The 21,757-nt window shown below is 42.4% G+C and overlaps 1 protein-coding gene across 1 annotated transcript in view; it reads left to right on the forward strand.

Moving 5' to 3' along the window:
- Tsc1 (tuberous sclerosis 1 protein hamartin) overlaps positions 1-20,101 on the forward strand; it is a 106,894-nt gene extending 86,793 nt beyond the window's left edge. Inside the window, exons 17-21 of the mRNA XM_050195503.2 lie at positions 4,736-4,973; positions 10,413-10,501; positions 10,584-10,652; positions 17,181-17,289; positions 19,384-20,101. Coding sequence (XP_050051460.1) covers positions 4,736-4,973; positions 10,413-10,501; positions 10,584-10,652; positions 17,181-17,289; positions 19,384-19,655 — 777 coding nt within the window. The 3' untranslated portion in view covers positions 19,656-20,101. The remainder of the gene's footprint in view (positions 1-4,735; positions 4,974-10,412; positions 10,502-10,583; positions 10,653-17,180; positions 17,290-19,383) is intronic.
- Positions 20,102-21,757: the final 1,656 nt, after the last annotated feature.

Consider the following 21,757-nt stretch of genomic DNA (forward strand, 5'->3'; position numbering starts at 1 on the left):
AGCAGGTGCGCCATTATGGAGGTGCTACTTCACTGCCTGTTCCCCATCCCCCACGTGCAATGGATACTGGAACCTTATTCGGCACCAACGCGTGCGACTCACGCTGTGCCTTTCTAAAAACTTACCCGAGTCATTTCACGAGCCGTTTATTTTGTTTCCCATTATCACAGGTTTTCCACGTCGCTCACAGATAACATCTTCCTGTCTTACCTCGACCTTCACCTCTGCGTTTCAGCTGTCCAAAAAAGTGCAGTGCGGCAAGATTGAGCCAAAGGCTGCCGAAGTTGCCTAATTTATGATATTTTGTCAGCACCTTGCTGATGCACTTTCCCATGCCAAAAACAGCAGAGGTTACTGGTGGCGCCAGACGGACATTGTCCTTCGATAACGAGTGCAGCCCACATGTTTTCACAGCGAAAAGCTTTAGACGGCCTTGTTCATAAAACATGAAACCGTGAGACATTCTGGAGGCTCAGTCACGACAGCGGTGCAGAAAAAGTGACAGAAAGAGTGCAGTGCTGTTCAGTACAAACGTTTGGTCTAGCTATTCACTATACACGCAATGCATGCAACTCATAGCCCGGTCCAAGTAATCTGTGCCGATTATTTATGCGTTCACAAGAAGAAGATCACTAAAAAAATGTTTGTTGCGTTAACGTTTCGGATGTTGCCTCCCTGTGGAAGCTACTACCAGAGGCTGAGGATATTTGAGACACCGACGAGGTCTGCCAGCACTGCTTTACGTGCCTCCAGGAAATCCTGTCTTCATCTAGTGACAACCACAATGAAGCAGACGAGGCATTTCTTCAGGAAGAAGCGATTGACAACTTAAACAGGTACATCCCCATTTCTTCTAATGTTTCATCATTGAAGCCACCATCTTGCATTCACAAGCGCAGCAGGCAATCTTGCAGAACAAGAAAATGGGCCGAGATTAAAAATGTCGTGGGGACGAAGATGCGGTCAACTTTCAGCGCTGCATACGAAAGCATCAGTACACCTGAACTGTCTGTGACAGAATGTCATGCATGCGCTGGCTGGTTAAATAGCTTGAAGCAAGCGTACGAGGCTTCAAGGTCCTATCAAGAGTGTCTCAGTCTCTTAACCATTATGCCACCAGAAGTTGAAAACAAATGCATTTGAGAGGCAGTCCCAGCTGTCACAACATATATGCTCAGAAAGGCCCCGAATTGGCACGAGAAGCATGGAATGTTGTCAGATTTTGATCCGAACACGAGGTCAAGGTTAAGCCCATCGGATGTACAAGCTGCGCTCGACTACTTCACCAAAGAAGAACTTGGGTGCTCTCGGACTTTGTGTCTCGAACAAGGACGTTGTGTTAGTCATCACGAACGGCCAGAGCCAGAGAATGTCTCAAAGGGGTTTATGACATGTTCTATCCGCGAGATGTTCCAGATGAGTAGCTCACCTTGAAAGTGCCATCGCCCTGTCAAAGTTTTACAGCATGCATCCAAAAATGTGTGCTGCTCGCACCACAGCAAGAGGCTTGCGTTTATTGCGCTGATGCGTCTGATGTGTCTCTTTGTGTCTCCACGCTTGAGAACGTAACCGGCATGGCAATCTCATTGGAAGGCATGAAGGCATTATTCTTTTGCTACTCCCCAACCACAGATTGTATGTTAGGTGAATGCAAGTGTTGCCCATGGAGTGAAAGCCTCACTTTGGCCAGTCTGGAAATGGTCGACGAGGACGAGGTCACATTTGCTGTTTGAGAAAGTGGTCACTTAATCAAGAAGACGTCGTCGCCAACCCTTTTTGTGAAAGAGCTCGGCAAATGGGTGACCAAATGGATGCCTGATGACTACACATGCCGCACTCAAGCCATGGCTGTTCATGAGGCAAAGAAGTGCAAACAGTGCGGAAGCATTGTTCTGCATTCTGATGGTGCGGAAAACTGGACAGTCCTTTTCTCAAATGAAACACAATCGTACCATTGGCACAAGAAACAAATCTCCATTTCCACCTGTGTCGCCACAACAAGGAAAGCAACACACAGCTTTGCTGTCAAAAGCAATGACATGCATCAGGACTCAGCGCACGCCTGCTGTGCCCTAGGCAGGGTGCACGAAGCGTTGGATGAAAAAGCACCCGTCTACTGTCGCGTAACATATGTCAGCGATGGTGCAGCGAGCCATGTTATAAATAGGTACCAACTGTATGAGTTCTGCCATTCAAAGTATATATCTGCGAGGTGGATATTTCCCGCTACCGCGCATGGGAAGAATACCTGTGACGGTGTGGGTGGACTCCTTAAACACCAAGCTTCCCTGCACAACCTGAGGTCTGGAGGCGCCGCATCAATTGAGTTGGCACATGAGATGGTCTCCCAACTTAGCGGCAACCTCAAGAATGTGGCCCTGCTTCATGCGCCTGTTGCAGCCGTCAAGGAGCATCGTCAACAGAAGTCAGTGGAGTGGAAGTCAGTGCCGCGTGTGCCTGGAATTCAGTCCTGGCATGTGTGGACGTGTGCCCGCGATCAGTCAAGCGGACATGCGCTGTCCGTTGCGAGAACTGCCACCAGCCAGTTGGCGGTGATTAAACCCTTTTAAATACCAACTGCAAAGGACACGCAATAAATTTGTTCGAGCACCACAAGTAGTGCCGTGAGTTTGTTCTCTCTTGCGTCCAAGAAAAGAAAGCAAAAATACGTTCTCTGTTCTTGCCACAATAAAAATCCCAGGTAAATCTTCCTTCAATTGTGGCAACCGCTGCCTTTTCTTTTTCTAAGAGAGTAAATGTTAACAAACCGGAACGAGACATTGCGGCACTAAAGCCAGCATGCTCAACACGGCCCACTTTGGCCCCTTATATTTTGTGGATAAAGCATATCGGAAAACATATTATCGCACCCGCATTTTGCCCGACATAAGCGGACTTAGGCCCAAAATTTTTTCGAAAATTGGTACTAACGTTCTTCTTTCTTTTTTTTTTTTTAGAAAGCTTGTTTAACTATTTTTTTTCTTCTCTTGTGTTTCATGTAGGAAGATGATATTTTGCATAAATGTTGCAAAGAGAATGTTGTATGTGTGACACTTTTTTCAAGTTTCTATGTAAAATAGAAAATGCACCAAGACGCATTAAAGTTGTAAAATTCTTTTTATTTGGGCCATGTTTGGAATTTTTTTACATGTTTTTCGTTGGTGAACAGCATAAAAAAAATGCATGGAACTAATTTACTGTGAAGCGTATTAAAATGAGCAGAAAAATGTTTCGACGCTAAGTTTTTAGTTTACATTTAATTAGACCGTGAAATCTGAAAATATTGTTAAGTAATAAAAAGTTGCTCGCGCCACCACCTTCAAATATTTCTTTAGCTTGCTCGGAACGCTTTTCAGGAATAAAATTTTCAGTTCCGCACAGTTTGAATATTCCTACATGAAATAAAAAAACGGACAAAACAAAAATATCGAGTGGACATGCATGTTTGATCTCTCATGGAATCGCCCAGTAGTGGGTCATTGAGAAAATAAATGGTATCGGCATTACGTATGATCGTACAACCATTCATTATGTCAAGCTCTAATCTCCCTGTTGCAAGTTATCACTAATTACTAAGCTTGTGAAGTAAAGAAATAATTTGACTGCCATTTGAGAACTTCAAGTGCCATACCCAAATCAAGTTGTGTCACAATTTCAACTCATTCATTGCCTTACCCAAGATTATTCACAAACATGAAACCCCCTTGTACTGGTCACGCTGTCTGCACAGAAGTTGGTTAAACTGAAATTGCATGCCAGCTTTCTTTTGCATATGTCAAGTGACACGACCTGCGTTTTATCTGTTGGTCTTGCTTGTTTCCATCTCTGAACTCTGGTCTTTTGTTTTCCAGCATTACGGACCAGCACAAGAAAGCCTGTGCACTTTTTGAGTGATGCAGAAATTCAAGAGCTTCTTACGCACTCCGATTTGAAGGACTGCAGTATTGATTACGAGATTTGTTAGATTCACAATGATAGCACTGAAGAGGCCAAGTTATTAATTAGCATAATTATTAAGTCTTCTATGAATATTGAGATCAAGAAATTTTGGGAAAATGTTCAGCAGCATACCGGCACCAGTAAACATAATTTGAATCCAAAGCCCACCAAAAATTGGATGCCTTTTGGGAGAACCTCTGGCACACAGCAGGTGGAAACACCTGGCACTCACAAGGGTGGAAGAAGTGTGGAAGAAAGGTGGCAGATCCGCATTTCCCTGCTCACAAGTTCCCTCAAACGCAGCTTTCGATGGACAATAAGACCACTGCTTGTAGTCTTCCCTTGCCCAGTACGTCTGCTTCCTGGCACTTCCATAGCCCCCGCGTTGTGCTGCTGAGCACATGGTTGTGGGTTTGATTCCTAGCCACGGCGACCACAATTCAATGCGGGTGAAAGGCAAAAAACTTCCTTGTGTACTTAGATTTAAGTGCATACTAAAGAACCCTTAGAGGTGAAAAATTAATCCAAAACTCCCCACTGTGGCATCTCTCAAACTCACTGTGCAACCCAATTTAATTTTAACCAGGGGTGCTATTCTGGACATTGTCAAATTCCGCCATCTTGTATACTCTGATTGGCCGAGAAGGCCGCTGTGGCCTCTCTTATTGGCCCAAAGTGTCACCATTGCAGAATTTGACAATGTGGCGGAATTTGACTATGTCCAGAATAGCATTCCTGGCACTTCCTGAGGAGTCTTGCCTGTGAAATGGTGCCCCTTCGCACTGGTGTTTGGCAGGAAGTGGACCAAAATGCCAGCCTTCGCATGGAAATGGACATGGAGCTGGAGACGGCGCGCAGTCGGGCTGCCATGAGCAGCAGCTACCGGCAGCAGGTGGAGTCCCTGCAGAAGGAATTGGTGGCCCTGGGCGAGATGTACAAACGGCTGGAGGCGCGCCTGCAGGCCAGCGAGCCCCGACCTCAGACCGAAGCAGAGCTGGTCCTGCTTCAACAGGCAGCGCACAGCGAAGTGGCCAGTGAGGGCTTGAACGGTTCACCTATTGTGTCTGGAATCAAGTTCTGTTTTGGTCACAGCATTGTATATTTGTCAAACTCTTCAGTTTGGCTCAGTGTCATAGCCTTTGAGCTTTCGTAGGCAGCAGTGCATCTCTTAGTCTGGTTAGACCCAGGTGTAAACAAGTGCTGGAAGCTGCTCTGAGCGACCTTGACACAGAAAATTAAAGGGACAACTAAGAGAAAAATAAGCTGACCTGTGTTAGTAAATTAAGCTTCTGTTATGCCCAAAAAGCCACTCTTACCATGAAAGGAGGCTTTGCAAGCCAGAAAAAGACTTGGAAGCATAAGTCGGGTGATTAAGTTTGTGCGCCAACTTCCCATGATGTTATGGATTTTGACTGCGGTTGCTTGGGCCTTGGTTTATTGCTTATTGGTAAATACAGACTGCGTTGTGTTCTAAAGGAGCCAAAGATAGAACTTGGCAGGTTTCAAGAATTTTTACTGCACCACAATGGCCCAAATGCTGGAAAATACTTTGAAATTTGTGACGTCACACGAAGCGGCACTGGGGTCTCTGCTTGAAATACTAAAAATTTAAATCTTGCCTTCATTTTCTCTTCTAGTAATCAAATTCTTTCTGCAAAATTAATGAAAAGAAGTATTTTGGAATAATAGTTTATCTGTCTAAACTGATTTAGCATCACTTTTAACAGCACTGCTTGCGTAGCTGTAGCATACTTGCATATAATGCAATTGCCATGTAATGCTCGTCTGAATAGCTTGGAAAATTCATGAAACTTAAAATATGCAGCAAAACTGAAAACTGGGCGAGTTAGTAGTGATTCGTACTTCGGGTTGCACTCGTGTCGTCAATGCCCTCCTTTCTGTCTGTTTTTATGGTGCAGTATGAAATAGGTACAGTACTTCAAATGTCCTGCTCAATATTTCTTGCATTATCTGCCTTGGTAGCCCAGGGGCTATGGAGTTCTGCTGCTGAGCACAAGGTCACAGGTTTGATTCCCGGCCGCGGTGGCTGCATTCCGGTGGTGGTGGAATGAAAAAGCACTTGCGTTCTGTGCTTTGGGTGTGTGGCAAAGAACCCCAGCTTGGCAAAATTAATTCAAAGCTCTTCCCTACGGCATCTCTCATAATCCACTGTGCAGCTTCGAGATGTCAAACTCTATAAGTAAAATTTAAATATCGGTAGTTGTGCTTTGCTGCAACTTTATTAAATCCCCGCCAAACTTCTTTCAGCACTATGATACCACGGAGGTATTTGATGGCTATATTGATCAAACTGCTTTGATAAGCACCCAAGCCAATTTCATTGGTTTTGCACAAAACACACTGATTTAGTAGAAGTCGCTTGGTGAACATTGGAGGCCAATTTTGAAGGGCTTTATGCAAATTCTGTAAGTTATAAACAAACTTTCAAAAAAAGGTTGCATTCCTCTTTGTTGAAGTAACACCTCCACGTGTTAATCTACCCCTTTTGCGCATCCTGCGTAGTTTGGGGCAGTGACATCACTAGGTGTGAGCAAACTCATTGGTTTTCTGTGCGACGTCATCTGCAGTAGTTGCTACACAACAATGCCCAAATCTTTATTTCATACGTACTAAATTCCTTGCCTGTAAAAAGAGTGAAAACACAGAGGCATTAAATATGAAAAGTGAAGCATAGTCAAGCTACAGTGGACAGAGCAAATTCCTCTGTCACCTCTGTGCATTCAAATGCACAGAGGTGCAAATTCCTTTGTGCATTGCAGCTTGCAGTGTGATAGGCAGTGGAAAAGCTTAGAGGGTACCGTTTTGATCTTTGCAATTTTGCTCATACAAAACTGCTTTGAAAAATTCATGCAGAAGAAGATTCCTGGAGAAGATTCCCCTTGATGAATGAGGCACTTTGCAATTGTTGACCCTATCACCTCACTAATGCTTTACTTACTGGTCCATTGTTAGGCAAACAAAACAAAAATACTGATTCACTTGATTTGCATGATTAAATATGGTGACTGGCAACGCCATTTGGAGAATGTGTGTTTGTAAGCATGTCGGAACATATGCACTCTGCAACAAAGCAAGCGAAGTCAATCACTTATAAGGCATATCTGCGCTGTCCTCACACTAGTGCCGTATGGAGCCTTCATCGAAAGGTCCTAAAGTAGAAATATGAATGCATTTGGCAAATTTCAGAGCATTTTATATGCTTAAGTGATAATCTCACTGATTCACTAACAGAAATGTTGTGGTCATGTAACTTTGTAAGTAATAGTAGTTAATAGTAATAATATGAATGGTTGGATATAGGAAGAAAAAAAGGGTGACTGACATAGATTTTTCCATTTTCTGCAAGGAGAGTTAAAGAAAGTTAACAAGTATTTGTAGGTGGTACGCCTTCATAAGTACCATCATCGAACAACTCATGTCATGCAACTAGCACCAGCTCACTCTGATGTGATTAATTAATTCATTGTTGACTTGTTTACCAAATTGACTTACATGCGAAGGTTGTGGGTGCGGTCCCCACCTGCGGCAAGTTGTTTTTTCATCCACTTTCATTTCCATTAATTTATCGTTTCTTCATTTCATTTATTAAGCACAAGTAATTTCCCCTATGTTGTCCTTGGTGTCAGTGTTTGTTGGCTTCTTACGATATGTCTAATAAAAAAAATTGGGCCCCTCGGTTAACCCCCTTCCAGCTGTGTCTAGGTAGCTCATTTTTAGTCTTTGTCCAAATGTAGATCGAAAAATAGACAGAACAAAGCAGGGTATGCACAGGTCCTTGAAATCCTTGAAAACCCTTGAAATTCAAAAGTATGTTTTCAAGGCCCTTGAAAGTCGTGGAATTCTTTTTGTCCCTTGAAAACCCTTGAATTTCTTGACTCCGCACAGCACGACTTTGTCACAGTCGCACCCTCTCGCACGTTCTCCCGTCTCCCTTCCATCCCTTCTCTGTCGGTGCTGTTGGACTCGTGTTTCAAGAGTGGAAGCGAGACCGGAGAAAGGCGTGCGAGGCTGCCAATGTAGCGAAATCCTGCCGCATTGGTTGCGTGGCACAAAAGCGGGTGCAGCAGCTCGCTTTTTCTTTTTCACACAACCACACTTTATCTTTGAAGTTAATCTTTGGCAGGCACAAAGTCATCCCACTGCAGGCAATGTAACAGCCGCAAATGAAAGAAAATGCCTTTTTCATCATGAAATTCCTTTATTTTTCTGGTTGCGCAGTGATGCAAAAAGCTTTATGTCCCCTTCAGTGCAAGAAAAATGCATCGACAACTGTAATTATTTGCATAAAAGGTCCAATTTTAATATGATGAAGTAAAGTGCCAATTTTACACATTTTGTTATCTCTAAGTTTAGATGTAGTGTATTGAAAACGTTGTTATAGTAAAAAGTTGCTACATACGATGTCTCTGTGCACCCTTTATTGACAGGGCCTTGAAAATCCTCGAATATCCTCGAATTTCTGTCTCTTTTGAGACCTGTGCAAACCCTGCAAAGGATCAGTGTCAAATTTCTTATAAAATTGGGCAAGAATAGTGCAGCAATTCATCAGATCTTGCAAAAGGCCTATCACAAGGATGGCTTAAAGAAAGGAACTGTGTTTGAGTGGGTCCAGTGTTTTCAGGAAGGCTGTGAAGACCCCAAGGGTGATGCAAGATCAGCATGCACCTCCGAAGATGAAAACATTGATTGTGTGTGTTCTCTTGTGCTCAGTGACCGCCGAGTGGCTATTAGAGATGGTATCAGAAGCACTTGGTTTTGACATTTGTCCATTCACCGGATTTTGGCTTAACATTTTTGAAATGGAAAAGGTTTGCACCAAGATGGCACTGAAACATGCGCCGACTCCTGAGCAAAAGTTTCGTCAAATGTTGCATAGGTTGTAAAACCACAGACAGACAGCAGCGATAATTGGGAAGGGTCGCCTCCAGCGACAAAGCTTGGGTTTACGAATATGTCATCGAGCTTAAGTCACAGCAGAAGGAGTGGAAAAAGAAAGATGAGCCAAGGACAAGAAAAGCATGCAAGAACAAAGCAGAAATCAGTCATGTTTATCATGGTTTTTGACAGCCATGGAGTTGTGCACCATGAATTTGTACCTGAAAGTCAAACTGTCAGCGCATCTCTCTACGTGAATGTCCTAAAGCGCCTGATAGATCGTGTTCACCGCGTGCGACCAAATATGTCGAAAGAGGGCCGCTGGAATCTCCACTACGATAATGCCCCTGCGCACTCTGCATTGATAATGTGCGAGTTCTTGGCACACAAGTGTGCAGAAACACTCTCCCCAGATTTAGCCTCCTGCAAATTTTTTTTGTTCCCAAAATACAAACTCGTGCTCCGGGTTAGTGGATGGGACAACGATTCAAAAGGAAATGGCGCTGCTGCTGCTGCACTTAACATAAGAGGACTTTCGTGGGTGCTTCTAGCAATGGAAAAAGAGGTGGAACCAGTGCATTGTCTCTAATGGGGAGTATTTTGAAAGCGGCCACAATAATGTATCCTAAAGTTTGTAAAGTAATTTTTTAACATACTGCACAAACTCTTGACGTATAGCTCTATGCTATGTAATGAGAGAGAAAATGTGCCGCAAAGTGTCATACTGCAGAGTGGCACATTGAATTCTTGTTTCATTTTTGTAAGGGACTGTAGTGTGCTTTTCACTGCAATACTTCTTTGCCTAATCTTGAGACCTTTCATGAACTAGCATTGAGCATAAGCTGCTTAGTAACTAAAGGTCCATCACAATGAACTCAATCTTCCAGCAGATGGGGTGTGTGGTTTTCACATTTATTTCACATTCACTGTGGACATGACAATGCACTCATCAGAATTTTGATATCTATGGGGGAAAGAATGGAAAAACTGTGAGGAATCCGTGTTCTGTGCCTGTTTTTGTTGCACAGAGTGTTGTCCGACGCCAGTCCAGCGACCTGAAGCAGGCAGGCATAGGCAGGCCATCTGCTGCCATGTCAGGCAATAACAATTTTCGTTGCATCCGTGCAATGGGAGTCTGTGGGAGACCTCAACAGAAACTGCTCTTACAGTAACTGCTCTTACAGCTCTTACAGCGATGCTGGGCCAAACATTATGGTGTCCTTTTCCTCAGTGCCTCATTGCCAAAAACGTGGCTGTAAACTTGTTCTTGAAACCGTAATTACTTGTGCATCTCATGTGATTTGTGTGTGCACACGTGTGTGTGAGAGGATGGAGGGTGGACATCTGGTGCATTTGTGTAGTTTTCAGAATTATTTTGCATGCACTTCATGCTGTGTGTATAACACACAACCACCACAGTTTTGATAACCATTGCCACCCTGTTTTGGCACGTGTGACTAAAATTAATTTTTGCCCAGCATTAGTTTTGAAAGTGGTCTTGTAGTTAAGCCTTTGAAATGAAATTCCAGAGGACCTCACCAACAGGGAAGCGGAACTGTCTTTATACTGCTTTTCAGGTATAAAGCACCAGCTGGAAACCAAACAGAACCAGGTGGAATCGCTAAGTTGCGAGGTGAAGCAGCTCGAGGCAACTCTCTCAAGCAGGGTACGGAAGTTATTGTACAACAGTCATTGTTACACCTCTGTTCATTTAGATGATGTAATCATCTTCCTTTCTCTTTGTTCAGGACGCTAAGGTTCGTGACCTCAAGGAGCAGCTTGAACGCATGGACGCCATCCACAAAGAGCAGCTGCTGGTCAGTGCTGTGAATTGTCAGTAATTTCTATGGTGTGCATCTTCTCCCAATACAATTTAGCACCGCAGAAGTGCCTTTAACATTTAATTGCATTGTGCAACGAAGTTCTGTGAAAATTATATTTGATGCAATGTCTCCTGCTGAAATAATTGTTTATCAGGAAGGTTTTAGTCAACAGGGATGGAAGTGCTGCGCCATCTTGCACCAAACCACCGAGCTGTGCCAACTTGCACCAAAACACTAACTTGGAATGAAGTCGCTAAGTTTTGCGAGATGTTTGTTTTCAGTGACAAGCACCTATTCGTGTGTTGGCTAGCATTTAGCCCTAGAAGCCAAGCTTAAGTAATCCATTTCAGCATCGGTGTCTTTGGAGTGTGGGTTTAGAGGCACGTTGTAACGGCTGGCAGGAGAACAAAAATACTTTGTGCTATACTTGTACAATGCATTACAAATGTTTTATATAAGTCTTACATGCTTGCGTAATATTCGAACCAGCTTAAGGTGATTTGAACTGACTTTCTTTTTGTGGGGCAATCGGGAAAGAAAGCTGTGCTCTTAGCTGAATGAATAAGTCGTACGGTCTGTCGTAATGTATACATTTTAAGGCTCGCTTGTACGCCCTCTTGGTAAATCTGCGTCGATTAATGGCGAGCACCACGCGTGTAACGTTAAGAATATATTTTGCATGTGCACCGTGGTCGGTTACTGGGATGGTAGTGCGGCATGCTGACAAACGAGCTGCTTGCTTTCGTGAAACTTCTTGACCAGAAATATCCAATGGCAACCATAATCGTCACTCAAATTTGCACTCCAGGTACTCTATATTCTGCACAACCACACCATACAAGACTTTTTCGGCCTCAAAGCAAACACCGAGGATGTAAAGTTTCGGTTTTAGTCTACCGTAGCGGCCGAATGGTGGCCATATAATATGCGAGTGACAGAAATTGCGTTCGCGGCAATGATGTTCATGATCCGACTTGCGCAGATTGAGTCCAAAAATTTTAAGAAACTGTTTCTTTTGGCATTCAAAACATCGGTCGACATCAGTTTTCTCTTGACTTTATGGACAGCCCTAATAATCGAGCTTGTGCAAACTATTGGTCGGCGGCGCTGATAGCAAAGCCACGGAACACTTCTTTTTCCGTTGGTGCCTTTCATAAATGTGAGAGATTTTTTTCTTCTCGCCAACTTATGTGGAATGCTGGCAAACATGCAATGACCAACAAAGTAACTTTGCATTTATTCTGTGGTACTCTGCTATGCCAACTGAATGCCACCAAAAATTTAAAGAATAACTGATGGCATTACGCGAACAGCGTTTATTTTATGTTGTTTTCCCGGTCAGTATTTCTTGTTCATTGTGCACGAATATGTCTAATTGGCTAACTTTATGAACTTACCTAATCGATGAGATGTCAATGAAAAAGTTGTGGAGAATGTTGAAACATGAGCGATAACTGGGTTTAAAGTAACCTAGAATTTGTATTATCGAATATCCTTAGCCAATAAATGAGGTAATTAATGTTATCTAATTAAACTTTACTAATAGTTGCTTGTGCACAACAACAAAAAAAGGCTCTTGACTAGCATTAACAAAAGCCTATCAACATGCAATGGGTGCTGTTCGCATAAATCCCTTAGTTATTTTTTTTTTCTTGGCCACATTTAGTTGGCACATCTGGTATATAACTTAATAGTGGTTTCCGAGGAACAAATATGGGTTTCCTTTGCCGGGTGTATGACATTATTTTTTTTTCCTTAATTGGACTTTCCTCCACCTTGCGGACTTCCGCAGAAATAATTCGCCATAACCTAATTGTATTCGGCAAGGTCTAATAAAGAACATATTTTCTTGATTTGACTGTATTTCACTCATGTTGAGCATTACCTAGCACGCTCCTCAACGTGCATCTCCTGCTCCAATATGAACAATTCCTGCTCCAAAGCTCCCTTGGCCGCTTCCGTCCCTGAATCAATGTCAATGTCAATGTTTCCGGCTTTTGGTGAAAAACAATCCAATAGCATAAAAGAGATTGTGAAAGTGTTAACCGACGTACTAGCGAAGCTTGACAAGTTCGCAACTGACAGGAAGAATGAAATTGCAGCCATGCGAACATCAAACACTGATATCCATTCTGAACTAGAGGGAATACGAGCGGCTGTGGGTTTCATGAATGAGAGTTTTGAGCAGTTCAAGAAGGATGTCGTAGAGCTCTATCGCGAGGTGACCAAAGTCAAAACGCAGAATTCTCAATGCCAGTATGAAATTAAGCAGATGCAGAAGGCCCTAGTGGAAGCTAAGAAAGAAATTATCAAGCTAAAGCAATACAGTAGGAGCCAGAACGTAGAAATAAAAGGCATACCAGGGGTGCCTGATGAAAATCTGCGTAAGTCAGTGGAAAAGATGGCAACATTTGTGGGTGTCGATGTCTCTGAAGACGACATTGACGTTGTGCACCGCGTCCGTTCAAAGGACAAGGATAGACCTAATGTTGTGTTGCGGTTTTCCACTCATGCTGTGCGGGATAAGTTCTTCTCTGTAGCTAGAAAGGCAAGGCTTACCACAAGAGTTCTTGTCTTCGAAGAAAGCAATCTGGTTTATTTTAATGAGCATCTCTGTATTGAGATCAAAGTACTGTTGAGCAAAGCGCGTCAACTGCGCCTAGAGAAAAAATGGAAGTTTGCCTGGGTTTCGCAAGGAAAGATCCTCATTAGGAAGACAGAAACCTCAACTGTGTTGAGAATTGAAAGTGAGAGCGATCTGGCTCAAATTGTGTAGTTTTTTTTTTTTTCTGTTCATATCCTATTTTTGTTTTTCTGTTTCACCATGACTTCTAGATGGGATCAAGTTGATCAATTGATAAAGCACCAAGATGTATTCTCAGTTTTTCATTGCAATGTGCGCAGTGTCAAAAAAACTCTTAACTTACCGAGTGCTTACCTACCCCAGCACACTTTTCTTTTCGACTTGATCACTATTACGGAAACCTGGCTCAAGGATAAAGAACTGCTATTTATACGAGGCTACAAACTTTCCTCTCTGCCAAGGGTTTCAAGGGCACGAGGAGGTGGTGTTGCCTTCTTTTTAAAGAAAGTATTGGTTTTGAAGTTCTTCCTGCCCTTACTATCAGTGACCCTGCAATTGAGGCACATTTTATAAAAAATGAGTGGGGTATAACTGTCGGTGGGGTGTACCGGCCTCCCGGTTCTGCTGTTTCAATTTTCGTTGAGAAACTTGAATCAATTATAGAAACCTTAACCTCTAAAAAAGGTAACTGTGTTGTAATTGTAGGAGACTTTAAAGTAGATGTTTCTGGAGAAACTAACAATTACGCCATACTTCTACAGTCATATAACATATGCAGTCTTATAACAAAGCCAACGCGTATCACAGGCAGTTCTAGCACTTTAATAGACCATGCGCTTACGACCATCACATGTAACAGATGGGCCGGAACTTACCTAGATCCACTAGCCGATAACATACCCATATATGTTGCGGTTAAAATCCAAGGAAAGATAACTGCGAACATATCTGGTCATGAGCCGCAGAAAAAGATTGACTATCGATTGGTTCGCGAGAACTTGCAGCAAGTAAACTTCTTTGTTGCCTATGATACCAACATAAACTTAGAATATACAAACTTCTTTACAGTTGTCCAGAGTGCCATCTTGCAGAGTGTACCACACACAAGTCCTCGGGTCGATATGTTGCGCCTATATGCCCATGGATGACTCACGACATCCTACGCATACTGAAGGAGAAGGAAAAATGGCATGAGGAGTGGAAACGTGCTAAAACCAATAATTATTATCTAAGCCAGTTTAGGCGTTTCAGGAATCTGTCGGTATCTCTACTGCGTAAAAGAAAACAAGAATACTACTATTCTCTTATCATTAATGCTCAGGGCAACACAGGTAAAATTTGGCGCATTGTAACAGGAGCAGTAGGGCTTCGTTCAGAGCAGCGTATATTGCCTGATGTACTTGATCAGGAAACAGTTGATGAATTTAACGAGCATTTTGTAAATATAGGACCGCAACTAGCAAACCAACTTCCTCAAGTCACCAAATGTACGCAGTCTATCCAATCAGTGGTGAATACTATGGTAATTGAGGATATCACAGTGGATGGAATAATAGCAGTTGTTAATGGGCTAAGAACTAAGGCAGCTGGGCTTGACCAAATACCTGTTAAGCTAATTAAGGACAACATTGACATATTAGCGGGTCCCTTTCTTCACCTATTTAATCACTCCCTTGATTCCGAAATATATCCTTCAGAATTAAAAATAGCAAAAGTAATTCCGATTTATAAGGACGGAGATCGTTCTAATCCGTCAAGTTATCGGCCGATTTCAATTAATAGCGTTATCAACACAGTTTTTGAAAAGATACTCTCTGTGCACATAAACAAATTCATATCCAAATGCAATATACTGAGCCCTCACCAACACGGCTTCAGACCTCAGAAATCTACTTCTTCCGCTGTTTTCATCCTAACACACCTACTGAATACGGCTCTCCAGCAGAACAAAATTGCGGTTGTTGTCTATCTCGACATGAAAAAGGCCTTCGATACAGTTGACCATCGTATATTACTGAACAACATTAACAATCTAGGGTTTAGGGGCAAAATCCTGAACTTGCTTTGAAGCTACCTCAGTAACCGCAAGCAGCAAGTAATGCTTAAAAATTATACGTCTACTTCACGAACCATACTAACTGGTGTGCCACACGGTTCCGTTCTTGGGCACATGCTTTTCTCACTCTACACAAATGATTTCCCTGCAACGCTTTGGCATTCACAGGCTTTGATGTATGCGGACGACACCACTCGTCTATTTACTGGAGACAGTCTGCTTGATATGCAGGATAAATTAAATGCAGTTAGATAATGTTTTTAAGTGGTTCATGTCCAATGAACTGACCCTTAATCTTAGTAAGACCAAGTATACAGTTTTTCATTCCAGGAAGAAAAAACTCTATACTGAAATACTGGACATATCATTACGAGGTACAAAACTACAACAACTTGTCTCCTACAAATATTTAGGCATTTTCTTTGATTCAGACATGCAATTGACAACTCGTATCAAACACCTTTGTTCCAAGCTTGTTTACTGATGTTATATTCTTCTTAAGGCTCATGAATGTTTCGAATATCCTGTCCTACGCATTCTGTACTTTCCCTTCATTCAGAGGCGCATATCTTATTGTATTGATTCATGGAGTAGCACTTTTATAACTTACCTTGATCCTGTATTCTGTCTGCAAAAACGTGCATTACGAATTATCACTTCTTCTAGGTGTACACAATCCAGTACATACTTGATAGCTCATTGCATGTGTTGCCAGTGCATGCATTGTATGAATTGAAAATTGCTGAGGTCATTCATAGTATTATCAAAACCAATAATCTACTTCCAATTACTTTGTTTAAAATCCCATTACAAAATACAAGAGCTGCAACTAATCAGTGTTTTAATCTGCCTCCATGTCATAATCTGTATGGGAAAAGGCTCGTGGAATTTAACGGCGCACTTATTTGGAATTCTCTGCCAATACACATAAAAGAAGCCCATAACGTTAGGTCTGCTGTGAGAAAATACTTTTTTGAAAAGTACTGTCGATAAAAGTACACTTCTTTATATTTACATTCCTGCCTAAGTTCTGCATGTCAATTGCTCAAGTTGTGCATGCCAATTTCATTGTTATGTATTATGTCTGTTTTGTTTGCTCGCGTGCTGCGTTCTATACCCTAAGTTGACTATGGACCCGGGACTAGCCAATGGCTATGGGTCCAGTAATGCTTTTGTATTTTGTAAAATATGTTGTAAATAAAGAATCAATGAATGAATGAATGTAAAGTGGCCACCAAGGTTAAACCTTTCCACGCATCTAAAGAAGAGAGGAGCCACCAGTCAAGCCAACAATTTATAACTTCACTAGAATTTCCCATCACTTGGCTCTGCCTCTGCAGCGCAGCCGTGCTACTGACGCCGTATGTCAGAAACTAGCTAAACAGAAGCTAATCATGAGTGAACGACGGAGGGTTGGGGAGGAATCCTATTTTGCTTTGAGACAATGCCCATTCATGCGTGTTCATAAGAAAGACAATTTGTGAATTGGGCCATAGGTAACATGTGATCGTCTCGAACAGCCTTTAGGCTGATTCTAAAAAGCCTCAACATCTTACCTGTCTGGGAATTGTTTTTCCAGTCAGAGTTCCTCGGAAAAGGACTTCTTCAGGAATTCTTTTTCTTCTAGACTGACAAGATGAATGTTTGGATGGATTCCACCACTAGTAGTTGCACCTATCCAAACTTCCAAAAGTGCTCTTGGTAGTCATTGCAATATTTTGATGAAGGTTAAGTATGTCCTTTTGATACAGTAATACAGTCTACTTATTGCATGCCCTGAAATTTAACCTGCCATGCTACGCATTTTAGCAGAAAAATAAATATCTCAATAAAGAGTTGACCAGAAAAGCTTGATCATTGTTGCTTCCTTCTGTCTACACAGAGCAAGGAGAGCCGAATCAATGCCCTGATCAATGTATGCCAGAGAATGGAAGCACATTTGGTCGAAGCTCGCTACTGCACGGAGCAGAAACGAGAATCGAGTTCAGAAGGTGAGTGACACACTGTTTTGTAAATGAGTTCGCTATTTATATGTAAAGAAGATCAATGAGCACACATTTGAAGATGAACACCATGGTAGTAACGAGTGAATAGGACAATGCAACAGAGTGAACATTGTCCTATTTACTCTCTTCCACCCCCTCCTTGTTTTCAAATATGCACTCATCCATACGTATATTGGATATTTGTTGTAAGCATACCCAAAGATATTGGTAGAAAAAAAATATTTTGATCACATCTATGCAAAGGAAACACAAGCAGGATGCCTCCAGCGGGCCAGCAAAAAGTCTCCTGCATAGTATTTTCATGACTCATTGGCGTTTTGGCACAGCACGAGAACAATAAATGACATACACACGTGCTCTGCACCACTGTGAGTAGGAAACAGTTCTATTGGTGTTATCACATGGTGTCGTTGGCTTGGCGCAGAAAATCAGAATTTAATTTTAACATTGGCTTGCTGACTGCAGTCTAACCAAGCCAAACCGCCGCCACCACCATGGAAGGGACTGCACTTGGATCCATACTCCGCTACTACTACGGTTGTCAGTCTAGCCCATATGTCCAGTCTTCACCATTAAGGTCTATGTGCGCGATCATATTGACTGCAAAGTTCCCGCAATGGCTTGACACCAGCTACTCTGCCAGCTGCTTAGGCTGCTAGGCCTAACCGACACCGGTTCATCAGTAGCCTGAAACTAAAGTTGCGGTTTCATGCCTAGTTGACATGGTCTCAGCTTTGTTCATGGCCACCTTGTTTGCAGCATCGCGTGCATATTTCAAGCTCAAGACACTGTACGGTATCTGAAATTTTAATCATTGCCATTATACATTAATTGGTGCTAGTGGTAGGTGGCGGTGCCATAGTTAGAGTAATTTCTACTGTTTCCAGACACTTTTTAGACACTTCAGACATGTTTAGACACTTCTATTTTATTTTAGGTCCAAAAATAATTAATTAAAGTGCCCTGCTGTATGGGTTGGAGCGCCCGCTTCAATTCAAACCTGCTTTGCGGCAGTTGCTTCGAGTCGTTTCCCTTTTTTTTTTTTTTTTTCACCTTTAGAGCAATCCAGCGCCCTAGTCTGCGTTCGCAGACAAGGGTGCCGCAGCCACAATTATGCCTTTCTTTTTTTAGTTTTTACTTTGCAGTCTGCTGTATTCTTGATGGAAGGTCTCTCATGATTAAAATGCACGAAAATCAAGCTGTCTAACACTGGTATTCACTCTGTTTTCGGTTTCTTGCCCACTCTGCGGCCATGTCTTGAATAGAGTGTTCATGGGTGATGGGTGCTTTCTACAGCAAGCGTGTGCCACTGTCATGAGAAGAGAATTCATTTTCTTTTTTTCTACTGCGTTGATTGCTACCAAACTTGGTGATGAGCTTCTTTATACGTCCAGCAATCCAAAATAAACAAATGTAGGAAATGTTTCTATGGCAAAAGTTGCAATTTTAGCCCCGCATCTGCCATTAGCCATTTGTGAGCATGTGACCATGCTCTTCCCACAATCCCAGCTGTAAAGCGATCTGTTATTCATTTGTTCACACTTTATTTAGCACACATCTTCACTAGACAGGTGACAGTTATCTGGTGTCGTATGATCTGCATATTTCTACTTGTTTCCTGCATGTCTACATGCAAGCTAATACTGCTCTGTGTTATCAGCATTCACCAGCAACCATGCTAAAGATCATGGAGGTGCTTTCCTCTTGCAACTGCGCCAAGTAAATGCTGTGGTTCTCCAGTGAGTGGCAAGAAGCTTGTCAGAAAAAGCTTCACCTGGCTGATAGTCATTAGTGAACCATACTGAAATTATGAATTCGAACTGGTCACTTACCTACACTTCATACTGCTTTTTTTGAGAGGCCATTAAGCTGAAACTCCTTGTAATATTGTGTGTGCCGGCCAGTCTTGAATACCACGTCGTGCTGATAGTATAGAGTGCGAACAGCTTGCATGTGCCCGTTCATGAGGTTTCTAACTGTACACAAGAAATATGGTTCATGGTTTTGTGGGGATTTACTTGACAGATCCAAGAACTATCTGTTCGTGACACATTTTCTCCTTTCCCTCTTCTTACACAGCATCCGGGGGCTTTGATGACATGTGCGCCAGCATGGAGCTTGATGGAAGCAGTCCAACAGTCGACCCTACCGGACTGTTGGGTTCTTACACTTCAAACACTGAGATGACGCCAGTTTCCGACATGCTCAAAGAAGCAGAGGAGGCACTGTGCTCTCCTGAACGGCAGCACAGTCCACTGCTGGAAGAGCTGGAGTTGAGTGGCACGGTTGAAGCCCATGAGGAGAAACCTCAGATAAACGTTGCAGATGAAAAGACAAGTGACCTACAATGAGCAGTTACAGTCAAGCCTCAAACGTAGAGACATACTTAAAGCATAAGGACTTGGGTTCAAGGCAGAGCCCTATCTCGCTCCGATTATGTTGGTTTACAAGTTTACAAGCCTTGTTAAATGCGCTAAATGCAGCACAGGTGTCAGGGAAATCTTAAACTGGCTGCATGTTTCTGGACCCTGTTGGCACTTCCACTAAAATTGTTTCCTAATTAGTTACTGTTCTAGAAAAAAAAAAAAGGGGGAAAGGTTTGAATATTTGCATACTGATAAACATATTGAAGGTGCAGATTTGTTTGGTTTTGGCCTTGCTTGTCAAGGGGTTTGTATGGCTTCTTTTTTTTTATCACTGTGGTCATGGAAGCTTTGTATGAAGCAAGGGAAAGTTCATGTTGATGTTGGCTCTGAGTGGAAATGTTATTAATAAAGTTTTTGTACATACATCTAAATGCTGGAAGTGCTTTGTGAAATAAATTACATACTACAAATAACCACTTTAGTGGAATCAAACGAGCATAGAATGTGTTTTCCCAATAGCTGGCTGAAAGCATTAATGATCATATGATGTGTGTGCAGAATTAATTGATACAACCATACATTGGAATGGCATACCAGTGTGCCCCAGTTTCCAATGTACATCAAGGTCCTTGGATCATAAACCTTTGGCCATATTTCGTAATGATCCTGGTCATTTTCCATTATTATCATCCATAGCACCAAGTGGCACAAAGGGTGAAAAGAGTAGAAAATCAAATGGGTCATAAAATGCAGCCCATGTTCCATTTGCTTTTCGCTACATTTTTTAGCCATATAAATGTAGAAATTTCAAATCTTCATTATTACCGTTATATTTTCCGGAATGGTTCTCTTGAAGTATGGGCGTTCAAGCTGCTCATCTTGCTAGTGAGTCTTTCCTTAAATTCGTAAAAGAAAAAGAGAAAAGTGGGGTAGTGGGTAAGAAGTTTGTGCTCATAGAGTTTCTCACTAAATTATAGTGAGAAACTCTATGTTCGCGCTCAACACAAGCTAGCGCGTCTGGATGTACGAGAGGCCAACATGGATGGATGGATGGAAGGTAGGAGCGTCCCCTTTGAAACGGGGTGATGGCAGTTGCCACCATGCTCAGATTTTTATCTTTATTTTTATCTGTGTTGTGTGCTATTGAATTTCTTGATTTTCTTTAAATACATCTTCCTACCCTTTTAACCTTATGTCACCTCTCTGCTTTTGAGCCACCAATCCTCTAATTGCCTTTTACTAATTTCCACCGCATATTTATTTACATGACTATTATTATCCCTGAACCCTAGGGCCTCGGGAAGGGTGACTGTAGCCGCATCGACATCGGGCTTGATACCATCACATTTTAGTATGAGGTGTTCCATTGTTTCTACATATTTACCACGCACAGTACATGTGTCTTCTTCTTCGTTAAATTTCTTTTTATAGCTCCGCGTTCTAAGACATCCTGATCTAGCTTCAAAGAGTAGGGTGCTGCCTCTTGAGTTATCATAAAACGCTTCCTTCCTGATCTGCTGTTTCTAGTATCGATATAGTTCCACACTATGCTTCTTTTCCATTGAATTTATCCAATTTTTGCCTTCCGCGTTTTTAACCTGTCATTTAATGCTCTGTCTTTCTTCGTCCTCGTGTCTGGCATACTTACTGGTTAGCTTCCTAGTTCTTTTCCGCCATTGTTAGTCAACGCTCTTTCTGTATAGGTATTTAAATACCTTAGCTGCCCACCTGTTATCGTCCAATTTCCTCAGACGTTTTTCGTATAGGATTTTACTCTGAGCTTCCCGTGCTTCGAACGATGCCCAGCCCATATCTCCCTGTACTGCTTCGTTTGTGGTTTTCCCATGGGCACCTAGTGCTAACCTTCCCACAGCTCTCCGATTTACTTCGTCTCGACTGAACCTCTGCCCTTAAACACAGGACCGCATTCCCAAAAGTAAGCCCCGGCACCATTACTCCCTTCCAAATACCTCTCAGTACCTCATACCTGTTGTACCCCCACAATGCCCTATGTTTCATTATCCCGGCATCTCTTCGCCCTTTTGCTATGAGAGACTGTTCGTGCTTTTCCGTGTACATCTGCCCTT

Source organism: Dermacentor andersoni, chromosome 1 (genome assembly GCF_023375885.2).
Source record: "Dermacentor andersoni chromosome 1, qqDerAnde1_hic_scaffold, whole genome shotgun sequence".
Classification (NCBI taxonomy): domain Eukaryota; kingdom Metazoa; phylum Arthropoda; class Arachnida; order Ixodida; family Ixodidae; genus Dermacentor; species Dermacentor andersoni.